The 15,215-nt window shown below is 36.2% G+C and overlaps 1 protein-coding gene across 1 annotated transcript in view; it reads left to right on the forward strand.

The window, feature by feature from the left end:
- Nucleotides 1-13,161, forward strand: part of GLRB (glycine receptor beta) — a 171,690-nt gene extending 158,529 nt beyond the window's left edge. Inside the window, exons 8-9 of the mRNA XM_007943980.2 lie at nucleotides 1,401-1,693; nucleotides 12,865-13,161. Of these exons, the coding sequence (XP_007942171.1) occupies nucleotides 1,401-1,693; nucleotides 12,865-13,161 (590 nt within the window). The remainder of the gene's footprint in view (nucleotides 1-1,400; nucleotides 1,694-12,864) is intronic.
- The last annotated feature ends 2,054 nt before the right edge of the window (nucleotides 13,162-15,215 follow it).

Consider the following 15,215-nt stretch of genomic DNA (forward strand, 5'->3'; position numbering starts at 1 on the left):
GCTCAGGGGTCCAAGATTATCTTCTGTGTCTGTTTTAATTGGTTTCCCTTTTCTTTGTTGAAGAGGGTCTGTGCAATCCTTCTGCCTAGTCCGCCATCTTGCCCCACCTCTCCCTCTATTAACTTTTAAAATATAGTTCTAATATTTAGTTCTTAGTTTTCTACAGGACCAAGGATAATTACTGTAATAGTAAATTAGATCCTTATTAAGTCACTGTATGTTAAAGTAATGTTGTTTCTCTCTGCAGAAGTCTGTTGTCTTTTGCTGAAACTCTTTCTTTTTAGTGGAGAGTCACTTAAGCTGTTGAATTCTTGACAGAGTTGACAAACCTTTCAGCTCTGTTCCCTGTGACATGATGTAATCAATGCACTGTATTTTTCAATGTTTTGTCATACTGATACAGTGTTTACTATTTCAAGGAAAGGGAAAAGAGAGCTAAATACAGTTTTAATTATTAGGACAATATGTATTCATTAATTCTCAGAGATGATTGAATCTAAGAATATAAAATGCACACTCAGCCCAGTAAATGAAATTTACACACGAACCGAAGGCACATCTGTTCCCTACCTGACTTAAAGTGAGGCTCCCTTAGCATCATGGACAGTGTCTTTCTGACTAGTGTTTTAGTAATAACCTCTGTCTTTGAGCAATGTCTCTCTGTTCCTTTACCTGAAAAATAGGAAGAAATGGGAAAAGAGATAAAGGAGAAAGAGAAAGGACAGCAAGTAGGAAGTAAAAGAGAGAAAAAATAATGCAATTTTCTCCTTTGAGGTTTTATCATTATTTTACTTAAATTGATATAGATATTACTAATTTTCCAAATAAGGTTAATGTATAAAGCAGAATTTCATCCTTAAAAAAAAAAATGGAATAATTTTTTTTTCCTGAAATAATTAGGAATGTTCCTTGTTTTGTCTTCTCTGTTAGATTTTTGTGGTGTGAAACATCAGAAGTTTGCATTATATGTTTTATTCTTGTTCTAATTTAGTTATTTGTGGGGTAAATTTCAGCTCTGTAACTGAAATCTGTCTACAACTGGCTAAAAAATGAAATATCCCTAATTGGACAACTCTATGGCTTCTTCAGCAGTTCTATAAAATTGTTTTAGACATATTTAATATTTAAACCAAATCCAAATTGTTTTCAGAAATTGATTTTAATTTCCACTTATTTTAAAAGATGTTAAGTATTTATAAAACCCCAATTATCATCAGTAATCCTTACACACAAAAAAAAGTATACCTATTATTTCTTCTACTGTTTAAGCTTTAGAGTGACCTGATGAATTATTTATGGTCCATTGAAATTTGCTGGAGAAAGAATTAATCAACAAATAATGAATGCAGAAATTTTCATGGGAGTAAAAATCTACTTTATTGCTATTTTTGTCTCTGTAGGTATCTTCTCGGTACTCAGTTTGGCCTCTGAGTGCACAACCCTTGCTGCTGAACTTCCCAAAGTATCCTATGTGAAGGCTCTTGATGTATGGCTCATTGCTTGTCTTCTCTTTGGGTTTGCTTCACTGGTCGAGTATGCTGTTGTCCAGGTGATGTTGAACAACCCCAAAAGGGTTGAAGCAGAAAAAGCCAGAATTGCTAAGGCTGAACAAGCAGATGGAAAAGGTGGAAATGCAGTTAAAAAGAACACTGTGAATGGCACAGGGACTCCTGTTCACATTAGCACATTGCAGGTAAGAATGAAAGAATCCAACTGAATAATCCCCTCCTTTTCTCTGCAGTGTCAGGAAAAGACACTTTTCCATCTGTGTAAGAGTTGAATCAAATTGACATATCTGCTTTTATCCATATCCCTTCCTACTTTCATTCATTTTCTGTCATAGATTAAAAGGAAATGAGTAAAACATATTTTTGGACAAAGAATAGAAAACATTAAATACACTTAGTTCAAATACTGTTGTTGTTGTTATGTGCCATCAAGTCAGACCTGACTCATAATGACCCCTCCTTGGGTTTCCAAGGTGGTATCACTATGGAAGTAGATTTCCCAACCTTCCTCCAAATAATACTATGGGTTAAAAAAAAAAAAAAAAAAGTTCAACACCTTCTTAAGTTTCTTGATGACTTTCTACTAAGTTTAAGGATACAATTCCACATTAATGATCAATGTTGAATATAGAGATCTGGCCATAACTCCATACTTTCCTAGTTTTTTTTTTTTTAACTCTGAATTCCCATTCTTCACAAGGTTATCTGACAAAAACCAAAAAACACAACAAACAAACAAACTCACTGCCATTGAGTCAGATCAGACTCATAGCGACCCCTCCTTGGGTTTCCGAAGCGGTATCACTACGGAAGTAGATTGCTCAACTTTCCTTCCAAGGAGTGGCTGGTGGGTTTGAACCTCCAGGCTTCCTGTTAGCAGTCAAATGTCTTAGACACTACACTACCAGAGCTCTCTTCATCTGACAAGTGTTAGTAAAAAGCTGGAAAACTGCTGGGAAAATAGACTGCCTGCCAATGAAGGATGTGGGGTTGCCTATGCTCTTAATTAAATCACCCTCTTGTTCCCCACCCGTGTACAGAGCTGCACGTTAATCAAATCACATGTTAGACAGATTACTTAATTTATTGGATGCCTGGGTGAGATGGAAACTAGGCTCATAGTTATGGTCTATCCTACAGGTGGATGGCTGGAGAAGAACTGTATAGGGTTTAACACCTGACCTTTGCCTTGCCATTTGCTCATGGGTATAAAAATAGTATACAGTGCCTTTAGACTCAGGTAATGGCAAATCACAGAGCAATAGACTGCTTTATGGATACAAGTTAGTTGCTGACTTTCTCTAAGAATGCCCTTGATTGGTGCTGTCTAATTTGGAAGACTGGTCAACCGGAGATTGTATTCATTGATCATATCCGTGGTAAGTATCACAAGAGACTAACAGATCCATACCGACTCTTATTATTAGATGCCATCAAGTCAGCTCTGACTCATAGTGACCCTATGTACAATAGAATGAAATACTGCCCACTACTGTGACATCTTTATAGTATTTCCTGTGCTTGAGCCCATTGTCACAGCCCCTGTGTCATTCCATATTGTTGAGGGTCTTCCTCGTTTTCACTGACCCTCTACTTTACCAAGCATGATATCCTTCTTGGACCAATCCCTTCTGACAGCATGACTAAAGTATGTGAGATGAAGTCTAGCCATTCTCTCTTCTAAGAACATTCCAACTATACTTTTTCCAAGACTGAATTTGGTCATTCTTCCTCCAATCTTGCTGCTGCATTCTTCTTCATATAGTTTAGTGTCTCAGATCATTTGTTCAACATACAGAATGAATAAGTATGGTGAGAGGATATGATCCTGCCACCTACCTTTCCTGATTTTAAACCATGCTGTGTCCCCTTGTTCTATTCGAACCAACAGCCTCCTGGTCTATGTACAGGTTCCTAATGAACACAATTAAGTGTTCTGGAATTCCCATTTTTCACAAGGTTATCCATAATTTTTTATGATTCATTAAGCCAAATGCCTTTGCATAGACAATAAAACACAGGTAAACATCTTTCTGGTATTCTTTGCTTTCAGTGATGACATCAGCTATGATATTTCTCCTTCCACACTGTCTTCTGAATCTGGCTTGAATTTCTTGCAGTTCCTTGTCAATATATTGCTGCAACAATTTAAAAATTATCTTCAGCAAAGTTTTACTTGTGTGTTAAATTAATGATATTGCTTGAAAATTTCCACATTCTGTTGGGAAGGGTGTAAATACGGATCTTACTACCATACCTTCTTCAAAACAAACAAACAAACAAACACCCAAACTCACTGCTGTTGAGTTTATTCTGACACATAGTGACCCCCCCCCCTTGGGTTTCCGAGTCGGTATCTCTATAAAAGTAGATTTCCTAACCTTCCTTCTGAGGAGTGGCCAGTGGGTTTGAACCACCAACCTTCTGGTTAGCAGTCAGATGCCTTAGGCACTACACCATCAGAGCTCCTATACCTTCTTATCACCTTGAAAATACTTCCTACTCTCCTATAACTCTGTCCCCTACCACTCTCTCAGTTTGTTGACCACCACCACTCCATTACCTAGAATGCTACACAAGTAGACCACATATATATTTTTTAGATACACAAGAAATGAACTCTTCTTACATGGTTGTGCCTAGGGCCTTCTTATTTCTGTTCAGTCATTATTTACTCAGTCTATGCAAATCCTTACCTGCTACTTTGTGGTAGGGTTCTTTAAGTCTTATGCCTGTCTTGTACCCTAATACACTTAATGAAAAATAAATATAAAATTGTCATTAATGCAGAGCAATCATGGACTTAAGGAAGCTAGGTCTGAAACTTCTACATGTTAGTAGTGTTTCCACATATTCCACATCAGCTTTTTGGACTTTCAATGCAATAAGCTAGTCTTCTTTCATGCTCTTATCAAAACCCTGCAAGATAAGGAGCAGATATTTCATTTGAATAGTTTTTATCATGTGTAGTTAACCTACTGACTTTTAGACAATGAAAACATTCATTTTTCAGAGGTTTCCAGAGTTTGTTATCTGTCTGGATGGTACCTTAAACTGTTTACCTAAACTGACTGCCTGTGAACTTCTGATCTAAGCTGTTTCCTGGGTTTCTATAGCAGTATCAACAAGGAAATTTTATTCCTGATCCTGATGATGAAGTGTGTGGGCTATCTTCTCTGTAGCCAAGGTTTTCACTCTAGCAGTTCTTGTGTAAGATAGCTCCAGGATGATCACAGACATCTGATGATGCTTGAAGTTTTCATGACATTATTTTTAACCAATCTTTTATTTTCTGCCTTAGTTTTCTCAAAAACAACAACAACCAAAAAAAAAAAAAAACAACTCAGGAATGAGAAGAAAGTTTCCTGGTCTCCTGCTTTCTGACCCAAGAAGATTGTTCACTCTTACCTTGACTATGGTTTATATTGAAATGGACCTTTCCAATCCCATGGTATCCTGTTGCAGAGGGAATCTTTTTGTGCCTGAGTTTTCTTCTCCAGGAAGATGTTCCTATCAAAGAAAGTTGTCACTTATTGGATTAAAATTACCAGTTCACAAAGGTTTAATTAGACAGGGGAATATTAGTTTAATGAGCTCACAGTTTAAGACAACTAGTCTAAACCCAGATGCTCAACCCAGTACAATCAAGACTTGCTACCTTCTTTTAGCAGTTTGACTGCACTATCCACTTCACGTCAGATAACCAGAAGCTAGAGAACTGAGAAGAATGCATCCTAGGAAGTCCTGCATTTGAAATCTTCTAGCCCTGTCAGAGTGAACAGAGACAAGTCAGTCCTTGGTACTACACAGATGCCTATAGAAATAAAACCTAGCTGAGCTCCTAGGGCATTTTGGTAGCACAGAAGACCATGCAGAGATTCTCCGTGAGAGAGTCGTCCCTGAAAAGCCAAAGATCTATGTCTGTGCCTGCTGGTACCAGCATACCCTGAAGGTGGCACATACAGACTTTTGGTGATTTACACATAACACAACTTTCCTTACACTTCTTCAACCCCAAATAATTTATATGACATTTGTATGTAGCTCTCCTCTTTTCCCCCCTAAAATAACAATGTTCCTTCTCAGAAGTGCATAATACTGTTTTCTAACAAGTTTGAACAGCAGGACCCAGATTATATCCTATATGCTTTTTTCAGTTTAACTTTTTATATTGAAATCATTTCAGATTCACATATAGTTGTAAGAGATGATATACAGAGATCTCTGTTTCCCCCAGTGAAAACATCTTATAAATTAGAGTACAATTATAGTACAGAATATTAACATAGATACAGCTGACATGTTTCTATCGCTAACAATCCCCCATGTTGCAGTTATATAGCCACACATGCTTTCCTCTTGTCCCCACTTTTTTCATTAATGCTGGCAACTACTAATTGTTATCTTTTCCTATAATATTATTATTTCAAGAATGCTGTATTGGGATTGATTTTTTGTAATTCTCTGAAGATTCATACAGGTGGTTGTGTGTATCAGTAGTTCATTCCTTTTTATTATGAAATACTGGTCTATGATTTGATGTACCACTATTCAACCTTTCACCCATTGTAGGATAATTTAATTATTTCCATATACTGGTCTATGATTTGATGTACCACTATTCAACCTTTCACCCATTGTAGGATAATTTAATTATTTCCATTGTAGGATAATTTAATTAGGCTATTATGAATAAAAACGAAACCAAACTCACTGCCATCCAGTTGGATCTGACTCATAGCAACCCCTCCTTGGGTTTCCGAGGAGGTATCTCTATAAAAGTAGATTGCCCAGTCTTCCTTCTGAGGAATGACTGGTGGATTTGAACCACCAGCCTTCTGGTTAGTAGTCAAATACCTTAGGTACCATGCAACCAGAGCTCCTCTTTGTTTATTATGAATAAAGTTGCTATAAACATTCACATACAGATTCTGTGTTAACATAAATCTTAATTTCTCTGGGATAAATATTCAGGAGTGCCATTGCTGGGTCATATAGCCTTTCCATGTTTAATAGTTTTTAGAAAACTGGGAAACTCTTCTAGAGTGACTGTACCATTTTATATTACCACCAGCAATATGCTAGTGATCCTGGTTCTTTGCTTTTGTGAGCCCTTGATGTTGCCACTTTTTAAATATTTAGCCATTCTGATAACTTGTAGTGATTGTGTTTTTCATCACTGGCTAATGATCTTTAATATCTTTTCATGTACTTATTTACTATTTGTATTTTGGGGGTATAAAGTCTTTTTATGCCTTTTGCCCATATTCTAATTGGATTATTTGCTTTTTCACGGCTGAGTCTTGAGAGTTATTTACATACTGTAGATATTAGTCCTTTGTTGGATATGTGTTTTGTGAATATTTTTTTCTCTCAATTTATAAGTTTTCTTTCCATCCTCTTAACTGAGTCTTTGGCAGAGCAGTAGTTTCAATTTTTATATAGTCTAGTGTATCAATTATTTCTTTTGCAGCTCATGCTTTGGTGTCAAGCCTAAGAACAATTTCCCTAGACTTAACTCCTGAATATTTTCCCTTATTTTTTTCTAAAATTTAATAGTTTTATGATTTACCCTTGACAGTGTCCATGATTCATTTTGAATGAATGTTTGTATAAGATGAGCGCCTTAGATTCAGGTACATTTTTTACCCATGGATGTCCGTTTGCTCCAACACCAATGTTGAAAAGTCTCTCTTTCTTCCATTATTTTGTTTTTCCACCTCTGGCCAGGTAGGTGGGCACATGGCTTGGGGCTCCTGGGGCAGCTTTATATAAGGCTGGGCCTCTGGACAGGTAGGCGGGCATGTGGCTCAGGGCTTCTGGTGTAGCTTTATTTAAGGTCAGGTCCAGATAGGCAGAGACGTGAGCAGAGCAGTTAGGAACAACTAAGGGAGACAAATTTGTCTGTCAGTTTGTCATCCTGTGGTGGCTTGTGTGTTTCTGTGAGGCTGGAGGCTATGCCACCACTGTTGCACAATGCCAGCAGGGTTACCCATGCTGGACAGGTTTCAGCGGAGCTTCAAGACTAAGACAGACTCAGAAGAAGAGGTCATCCACTTCTCAAAGAATTGGCCAGTGAAAACCTTATGAATTGCAGCGAAACACCATCTGATGTGTTACTGGAAAACATTATGAATAGCCCTGAAATATTCTCTGATATAGTGCCAGGAGATGTGCCCATGAGATCAGAAGGCACTCAAAATATGACTGGGAAAAACTGACTCGTCAGAGTAGATAGCTATGACCTAAATGATGTGGATGGAGTAAAGCTTTTAAGACCTCCATTGGCTGATGTGGCATGACTCAAAATGAGTAGAAAGAGCTGCAAACATCCATTAATAATCAGAACATGGAATGTATGAAGTATGAATCTAGGAAAATTGGAAGTTGTGAAAAATGAAATGGAACAAAAAATGATCCATATCGTAGACATTAGTAAGTTGAAATGGACTGGTTTTGGCCATTTTGAATCACAACCATATGCTCTACTATGCCAGGAACAACAAATTGAACAGGAATGGTGTGGCATTTGTCATCACAAAGACAGTTTCAAGATCTGTCCTGAAGTACAATACTGTCAGTGGTAGGATAATATTCATATGCCTACAAGTAAGACCAGTTAATACTGTTGTTGTTGTTGTTAAGTGCCGTCGAGTCATTTCCGACTCATAGTGAGCCCATGCACATCAGAACGAAACACTGCCTGATCCTGTGCCAGCCCCACAATCCCTGCTATACTTGAGCCCATCATCACAGCCACCATGTCAATCCATCTCTTTGAAGACCTCCCCCTCTTTCGTTGACCCTCCACCCTACCAAGCATGACATCCTTCTCCAGAGAATGGTCCCTTCTTACAACATGACCAAAATTGGTGAGACAAAGTCTGGCCATTCTTGCTTCCAAGGAGCATTCTGGCTGCACTTCCTCCAGGACAGATCTGTTAGTTCTTTTAGCAGTCCATGGTACTTTCAGCATTCTTCGCCAGCACCACAACTCAAAAGCATCAACTCTTCTTCAATCTTCCTTATTCATTGTCCAGCTCTCACATGCATACGAGGCGATTGGAAATATCATGGCTTGGTCAGGCGCACCTTAGTCCTCAAGGAGATATCCTTGCTCCTCAGCACTTGAAACAGCTCCTTCACAGTTGACTTTCCCAATGCTACATGTCGTCTAATGTCCTGACTGCTGCTTCTGTTGGCATCGATTGTAGAACCAAGCAACGTGAATTCCTTGACAACCTCAATCTTCTCTCCATTTATTGTGATGCTGCTCATACTCACCAATAGCAGTTAATAATACTACTGCTCTTCAAATCTATGCACCAACCACAGAAGCCAAAAACAAGAAAATTGAAGATTTCTACCAATTTCTGCAGTCTGAAATTGACTGAACATGCAATCAAGATGTGTTGATTATCACTGGTGACTGGCAAAATTTGGAAACAAAGAAGAGTCACTGGTAGTTGGAAATATGGCCTTGGTGATAAAGATAACAGTGGAAATCTCATGATAGAATTTACAAGACCAGTGACTTATTCATTGCAAATACCTTTTTTTAACAACGTAAATGACAGCTATGCACAGCTACAATTTGGAACTACTGTACACAATTTGTTCTCACTTTTTGGTTTGTTATTGTCCTCATTTATCAATTGATATCTCTGGTTCCCTGTTTAAAATCTTCTAGGCTTCTTTCCTTTGGGTAGTTCCATAACAGGATTGGTTTCTGGGTTATGTCCTCATGTGTGTTAATGGTCAGTTGTTGTTTGCTGTTTTTGGTTCTTTGTCCAAAGGACTCCCTTTAGGATCTCTTGTAAGGTTGTTCTGGTTTTAACAAATTCCCATTATTTCTGCTTATCTGGAAAATCTAATTTCACCATCATATTTGAGGGACAGTTTTGCTGAGTATATAATTCTTGGTTGGAATTTTTTTTTTTTCTTTTAAGGTTTTATATATACCATCCCATTGTCTTCTCGTTTGCATGGTTTCTGCCAAGAAATCTGAGCTTCGTCTTAATGATTGCCCCTTGTAGGTAACTTTTCATTTTTCCCATGCTGCTTTTAGGATTCTTTCTTTGTCTTTGGTTTTGGTGAATTTGATGATGGTATGTCTTAGTGATTTTCTTTTGGGGTCTATTCTGTTTTGGGTTCATTGGACTTCTTGAATGGATATATTCTCATCTTTCATCATCCCAGGGAAATTCTTTTCCAACAATCTTGAACAGTTTTCTCTATGGTTTTATTTGCCTCTTCCTGTTCTGGAATTCCAATTACACATAGGTTATTTCTTGTGATAGTATCCCACATGAACCTTAGGCTTTCTTCATTTTGTTTTTATCTTTTTTTCTGATTGACCCCTTGCAAAATAAGTATTGAGGTATTTGTCTTCAATCTCATTAATTTCGGCCTTCCATTGATTCAATTCTACTCCTTTGCCCATGCAATGTGTTATTTATTTCTGAAAATTTAGGATTAATCTTCTAAATTTCCACCCGTAGATCTTGCATCATTTCTAATTTTTCATTTATTTTGTCACTTTGTTCTTACAGTTTCTTTCAGAATTATTCTAGGATTTTCTCTGTGTTTACCTCAATTCTGTCAGTGTCTTCCTTGATCTTTCTTTCAATCCACGGGAGTTACCTAAATATAATTCTTTTGAATTCCTTATTAGGTAGTTCCAATGCTGATTCTTCTTCAGGGATGTGTTCTGGGTCTGTATCCTGGTCCCTTATTTCTCCTGCTTTATCTTGCTTCTTTGTGTGGACTGTGATGCTCTGTAGTATCTGAGACATTGTGATTCTTTTTTGTTTCTATTTAATTGATGATTGTAGGTTGGAATGATTTGCCCATGATTTTTGTTTTGTTTTGTGTGTATGTTATCTACATAAGCAGGGTACTGTGCTGTGCTCCTCTATTCACTAATTGGCAACACTTAAACACTTATACACTTACACACTCACTACCTGCCTTGGCAAGCAGAGACCGTTCTTAGATCCTTGGAATCCAAATGAGAGTGCTGTCACTTTGAATATCCAAATTGGCCAGTGCTTATAAACATTCAAAATCACTGTGCCCTTGCTCACTTTCCAAAGAACCAAAACCAAACTCACTGTTGTTGAGTCGGCTCTGACTCATCGCAACACATCCTTGGGATTCTGAGGCGATATCACTGTGGAAGTAGATTGCCCAACCTTCCTTCCGAGGAGTGGCTGGTGGGTTTGAACTGCCAGCCTTCTGATTAGCAGTCAGATGCCTTAGGCACTACACCACCAGAACTCTGGCCACCACTTGTAAACAATCAAAATGGCTGCACCCTCTGGATAATCAGAAGTCCACAGCTCAGGTTGTCTCCCTCTGTGCTGTTTCCCTTACTAGTCTTTGGATACCAGCACAGTCATCCCTGCAGCCCTTGGTGAACAGAGCTGATCTTTAGGTCAATTTTCAGATCCCAACACCACTTGGAAATATTCAGGCTGTTGGTGCTGTCAGAGTAGCTGACAGTCTGCTGTTCCATCCATCTCCATATTTATTCTTTTCATTCAGGTTCTTCCACTAGTTGGTGGCTAATCCACTTGTGTATACTGCCTTTCAAAATTCAAGGCTCCAGGATTATCTCCTGTATTTCTGTCAGTTTCTCTTTTCTTTGTTGAAAAGGGTCTGGGTAGCTTGTCTGCCTATTCCACCATCTTACCAGAAGTCCATAAAATAACAGCTTTTCAACTTTTTTACCTGGTAGGGTTATGCAAATATATGAGTATTATTATGTATATTAATAAAGCCAACATTTTATACCAGTTTAAAATGTATAACCTTATCATTTTTGGCCATAGTTGAAAAAAAGTAGAAAGAGTATAAATGCCTCAACAGCAGTGATTTTTTTTTTTTTTGGTAATGATAGGATGACCAATAAAGACATTTTAGCTTACTTTTTCACTCACTGTATCTCAAGTATCTTTATTGCCCATCTCTGAACATTGCCATCTGACACTACTTCAGGAAATATAAATCAGAACCTGAGGGCATTTGTTTAGGTAAAGGAAATTCTCCTGCTACCTAAAGCACTGTTTTATTGTTTTTATTACATTAATTATAGTTTTTATCCAGCCATAATCTAATAAATGCAACTAGAGTGAATAGAGCTAATCAAGTATATTAATAAGCCAAAAACTACTTCATCTATAGTATACTACAGTATATGATGCAATGATTTCCTTTTTGACTAAAAACAATAACTGTCAATAATGAAGATTCTAAAGGTGAATTACAGAATTTAGGCATAAGGACAATGATAAAATTAAACAATGGAGTCAAGAGCTTACTCTTCTGTGGCCTCTGGTAATATAAGTGCTATTTTAGGACAATGGGATTAGCCTATACCTGTAATCTTTCTGAGAATATTACTGTTTTCTAGAGAATTCATAATGAAATAATTATTTTGTATAGTATAACTAATTTATTAAAATCCAGTAATCCAGAGATAAGTAATTGCATGATTTTTATAGAATATTGTCCATATAAATACACAGAACCCTGGGGGATTGCAGTGGTTAAGTCCTCATCTGCTAAATGAAAGATCATTGGTTCAAACCCAACAGCTGCTTCACTGGAGAAAGATGTGGCAATTTGCTTCTGTGAAGATTTATGGCCTTGTAAACTCTATGGGGCAGTCAGCTCTGTCCTATGGGGTCATGGTGGGTTGGAGTCAACTCGATAGCAATGAGTGATAAATACACAATATCTTTGGATTTTTGGAGTACAATTGGCTAATTCAATTTTAAACAAATTATGAAGGCCGCCTTGTATATTTTTCTTCTTGATAATTAACATCATCTTTTAGTTCTTATTTTTTAATGTGGTTTAGATAAAAAGTCTTTCTCACTGATGAGATGAATGTCTTGGTAATTTATAAACCATCCTATTTGGGAAATGCTCCATAGGGAAGTCAAATTTTAGAAGTATTGGGAGATTTTTGTATGTATTGTACCAATATAGTCTGTACCACGAATAAATTGTGGAGGAAGGTAGAGTTTTTACATATTAGATTTTCAACTGAGAATTCTCACAAGCCTGGGAGCATCTAATATAAATGTTTGTCACTTTGATCCCTTACATAAGATAATCTTTCAAAAGTTTGATCATGTGACAAACCTTGTTATATAAGCAACATTTTAGAATCCCAGATGGTCAGGCAACCTGACGGTTTAATTAGTTGATTATTATTTCTGTTAGTTCATTGAGGCATTAACAAATACCCTCTTGTGGAAACAGTACTTTTTAAGATATCTATCTGAAGATATGTGCTCTATAAATAGAAACACTCTAAATATGCACTGTCTTTAATTCTTATTCTCAGGTTGGTGAGACCAGATGCAAAAAGGTTTGTACTTCTAAGTCTGATCTGAGATCTAATGACTTCAGCATTGTTGGAAGCTTACCAAGAGATTTTGAATTATCCAATTATGATTGCTATGGAAAACCCATTGAAGTCAACAATGGACTTGGGAAATCTCAGGCAAAGAACAACAAGAAGCCACCTCCTGCCAAACCTGTTATTCCAACAGCAGCAAAGCGAATTGATCTTTATGCAAGAGCATTGTTTCCCTTCTGCTTCTTGTTCTTCAATGTCATATACTGGTCTATATATTTATGATAAATTGTTTACATTTGTATAAAGTAATATCTCATTTCATTGTGACCAACTTTATTCCTAAATGCCAATCTGTGAAAATTTTTGCATTTTCATAGCAATATATTGCATTTTGGATGCCATTTGATTGTAATAAAAATGTGGCACCTTAATTTTGAATGGTAGCATGACCTTGTAATGTCTGTGCTAATGATGTATTGCACATATATTGCTTTAGGCATAAATGAAAGATAAGCATACTGCATAATATAAATCCAAACAATTATCTTCAGTTAGTATAAACTGTAAATACTTAAAATAACTCAGATAATAAAATGATGTGCACGCTGAGTCTTGCTATGGTCACCATTCTAATGTATGCAGTATTTCAAGTTTCCTTCCTTGTAACTTTCCAAAAAAGCCATTTTATTCTTGTATAATGTGGATGGTATTATCACAGATTAAGCAAAGTGGTGTTACATATTATATTACATGCATATTATATATTGTTACAACTTTTTAAATAAGAGAATATCAGTTATAAATATGTGGGCTCTGTGGAGAAATAAAGTTCAGAAAATTACTATTTTGTAAAATCAGCTCATTTGAAAGTGTTCCATGTAGTCAAAATACCAGATAGTGAAACCATAGTAAGCATGTTTGAAAGGGGAACTTCTAGATTTAGATAAATTCATACTGAATCCTGGTTTCTGATAAAATAAAAAACAAAAAATAGATGCATTGATTGAATATTTAGGATAAAAGAAATTCTATTTACTCTACCTTAAAACTTAAATAAATTTTTATGAATTTCATTTTGTTCATACAGAGTACACAAAAGCATAGTGCCTTAAGAAGAGTCATAAATATTTTAATTTGAAATACAGTATTAGATTTGTGCTTTTTCATCATTTGTAAGACAGCAAGAAAAAAAAAATACCCTATTACTAGAAAAAATTTGAGTTGGAAAAAATGTCCAGAATCATTGAAGGATTTTAACTTCTCTAACAGCAACATTTTACTAAAATGCTTACATACTGGTAAGTAAAGTTTAATTTTTTTCCTGATTTTTTTGTTTCTTTTTTCTTATTAATTTCAATATTTTTGGATTTATTGCAAAACATATAAAGAATAAGTAAATAGTAACTTTCTGTTCTTCTGTTTCTCTAGGAAGAAACAAAGGAGTAGTGTTAAATCTCATTTCTACTTATATTTTCTTTCTTGCTTAAGTTCTTGACAACTGAGATTTACTTACTTTGATCTTGTTCCAACCTGAAAATAAGCACTTTCTAGTCTATGAGAGCCCTAGCTGCCAATAGATATCACAGTCAATGCACCTTTATTATTCCTGCCATAGCTGAAATTAGAACTATCTGTCATTCACGTAACATAAACTTAAAGAGCCAATAATAAGCATATTTACGTTATTTGGAACATTTTGTTGCAGGTTAAAATTTGTATGGCCAACTCAGTAATAAAATGTATTACAAATATTGTTTCTGCTAATTGCCATATGTGATTCAATTTATTGAAGACTTCAAGGTTTTTTTTGGGGGGGGGTTGGAGATACTCACTCTGCTCATTAGATTTTCTAAATGGAATGTAATCTAATCCTCTGTAGTCCTTCAGCACCCTCTAGTTGCAAAAAACGTAGCCATCTTAATAGGTTTAAAATACTACAAGTAGCCCAATTGTTGGATTTCAATGTTTTACCAATGGCAAAAGAACTCAGGGCAATAATATTTTAATGGAATCATAATAGGAAAGCAGGTTTGAATTGGATTTAATTCATTTTAAACGTTCATTTGTAGTGATGATATTTGATTAGAATCTATTTTCTTTATTCTGGTAAATTTCATTAATACTAAAAAATTTGGTTTAGATTTACTTTTAAGTGGAAAATAGATCCTATGGAAGAAAGATCACATTATATTGGAATTTATTTGTAGAAAATAATGTGAATGAATTCCTTTTTCTATAATATAATAGGAGCTCTGGTAGTATAGTGCCTAAGGCACTTGACTGCTAACCAGAAGGCTGGCGGTTCAAACCCACCAGCCACTCCTCAGAAGGAAGGT

This window comes from Orycteropus afer, unplaced genomic scaffold (genome assembly GCF_000298275.1).
Source record: "Orycteropus afer afer isolate SDZICR_OR568_19922 unplaced genomic scaffold, OryAfe1.0 scaffold00116, whole genome shotgun sequence".
Taxonomy (NCBI): domain Eukaryota; kingdom Metazoa; phylum Chordata; class Mammalia; order Tubulidentata; family Orycteropodidae; genus Orycteropus; species Orycteropus afer.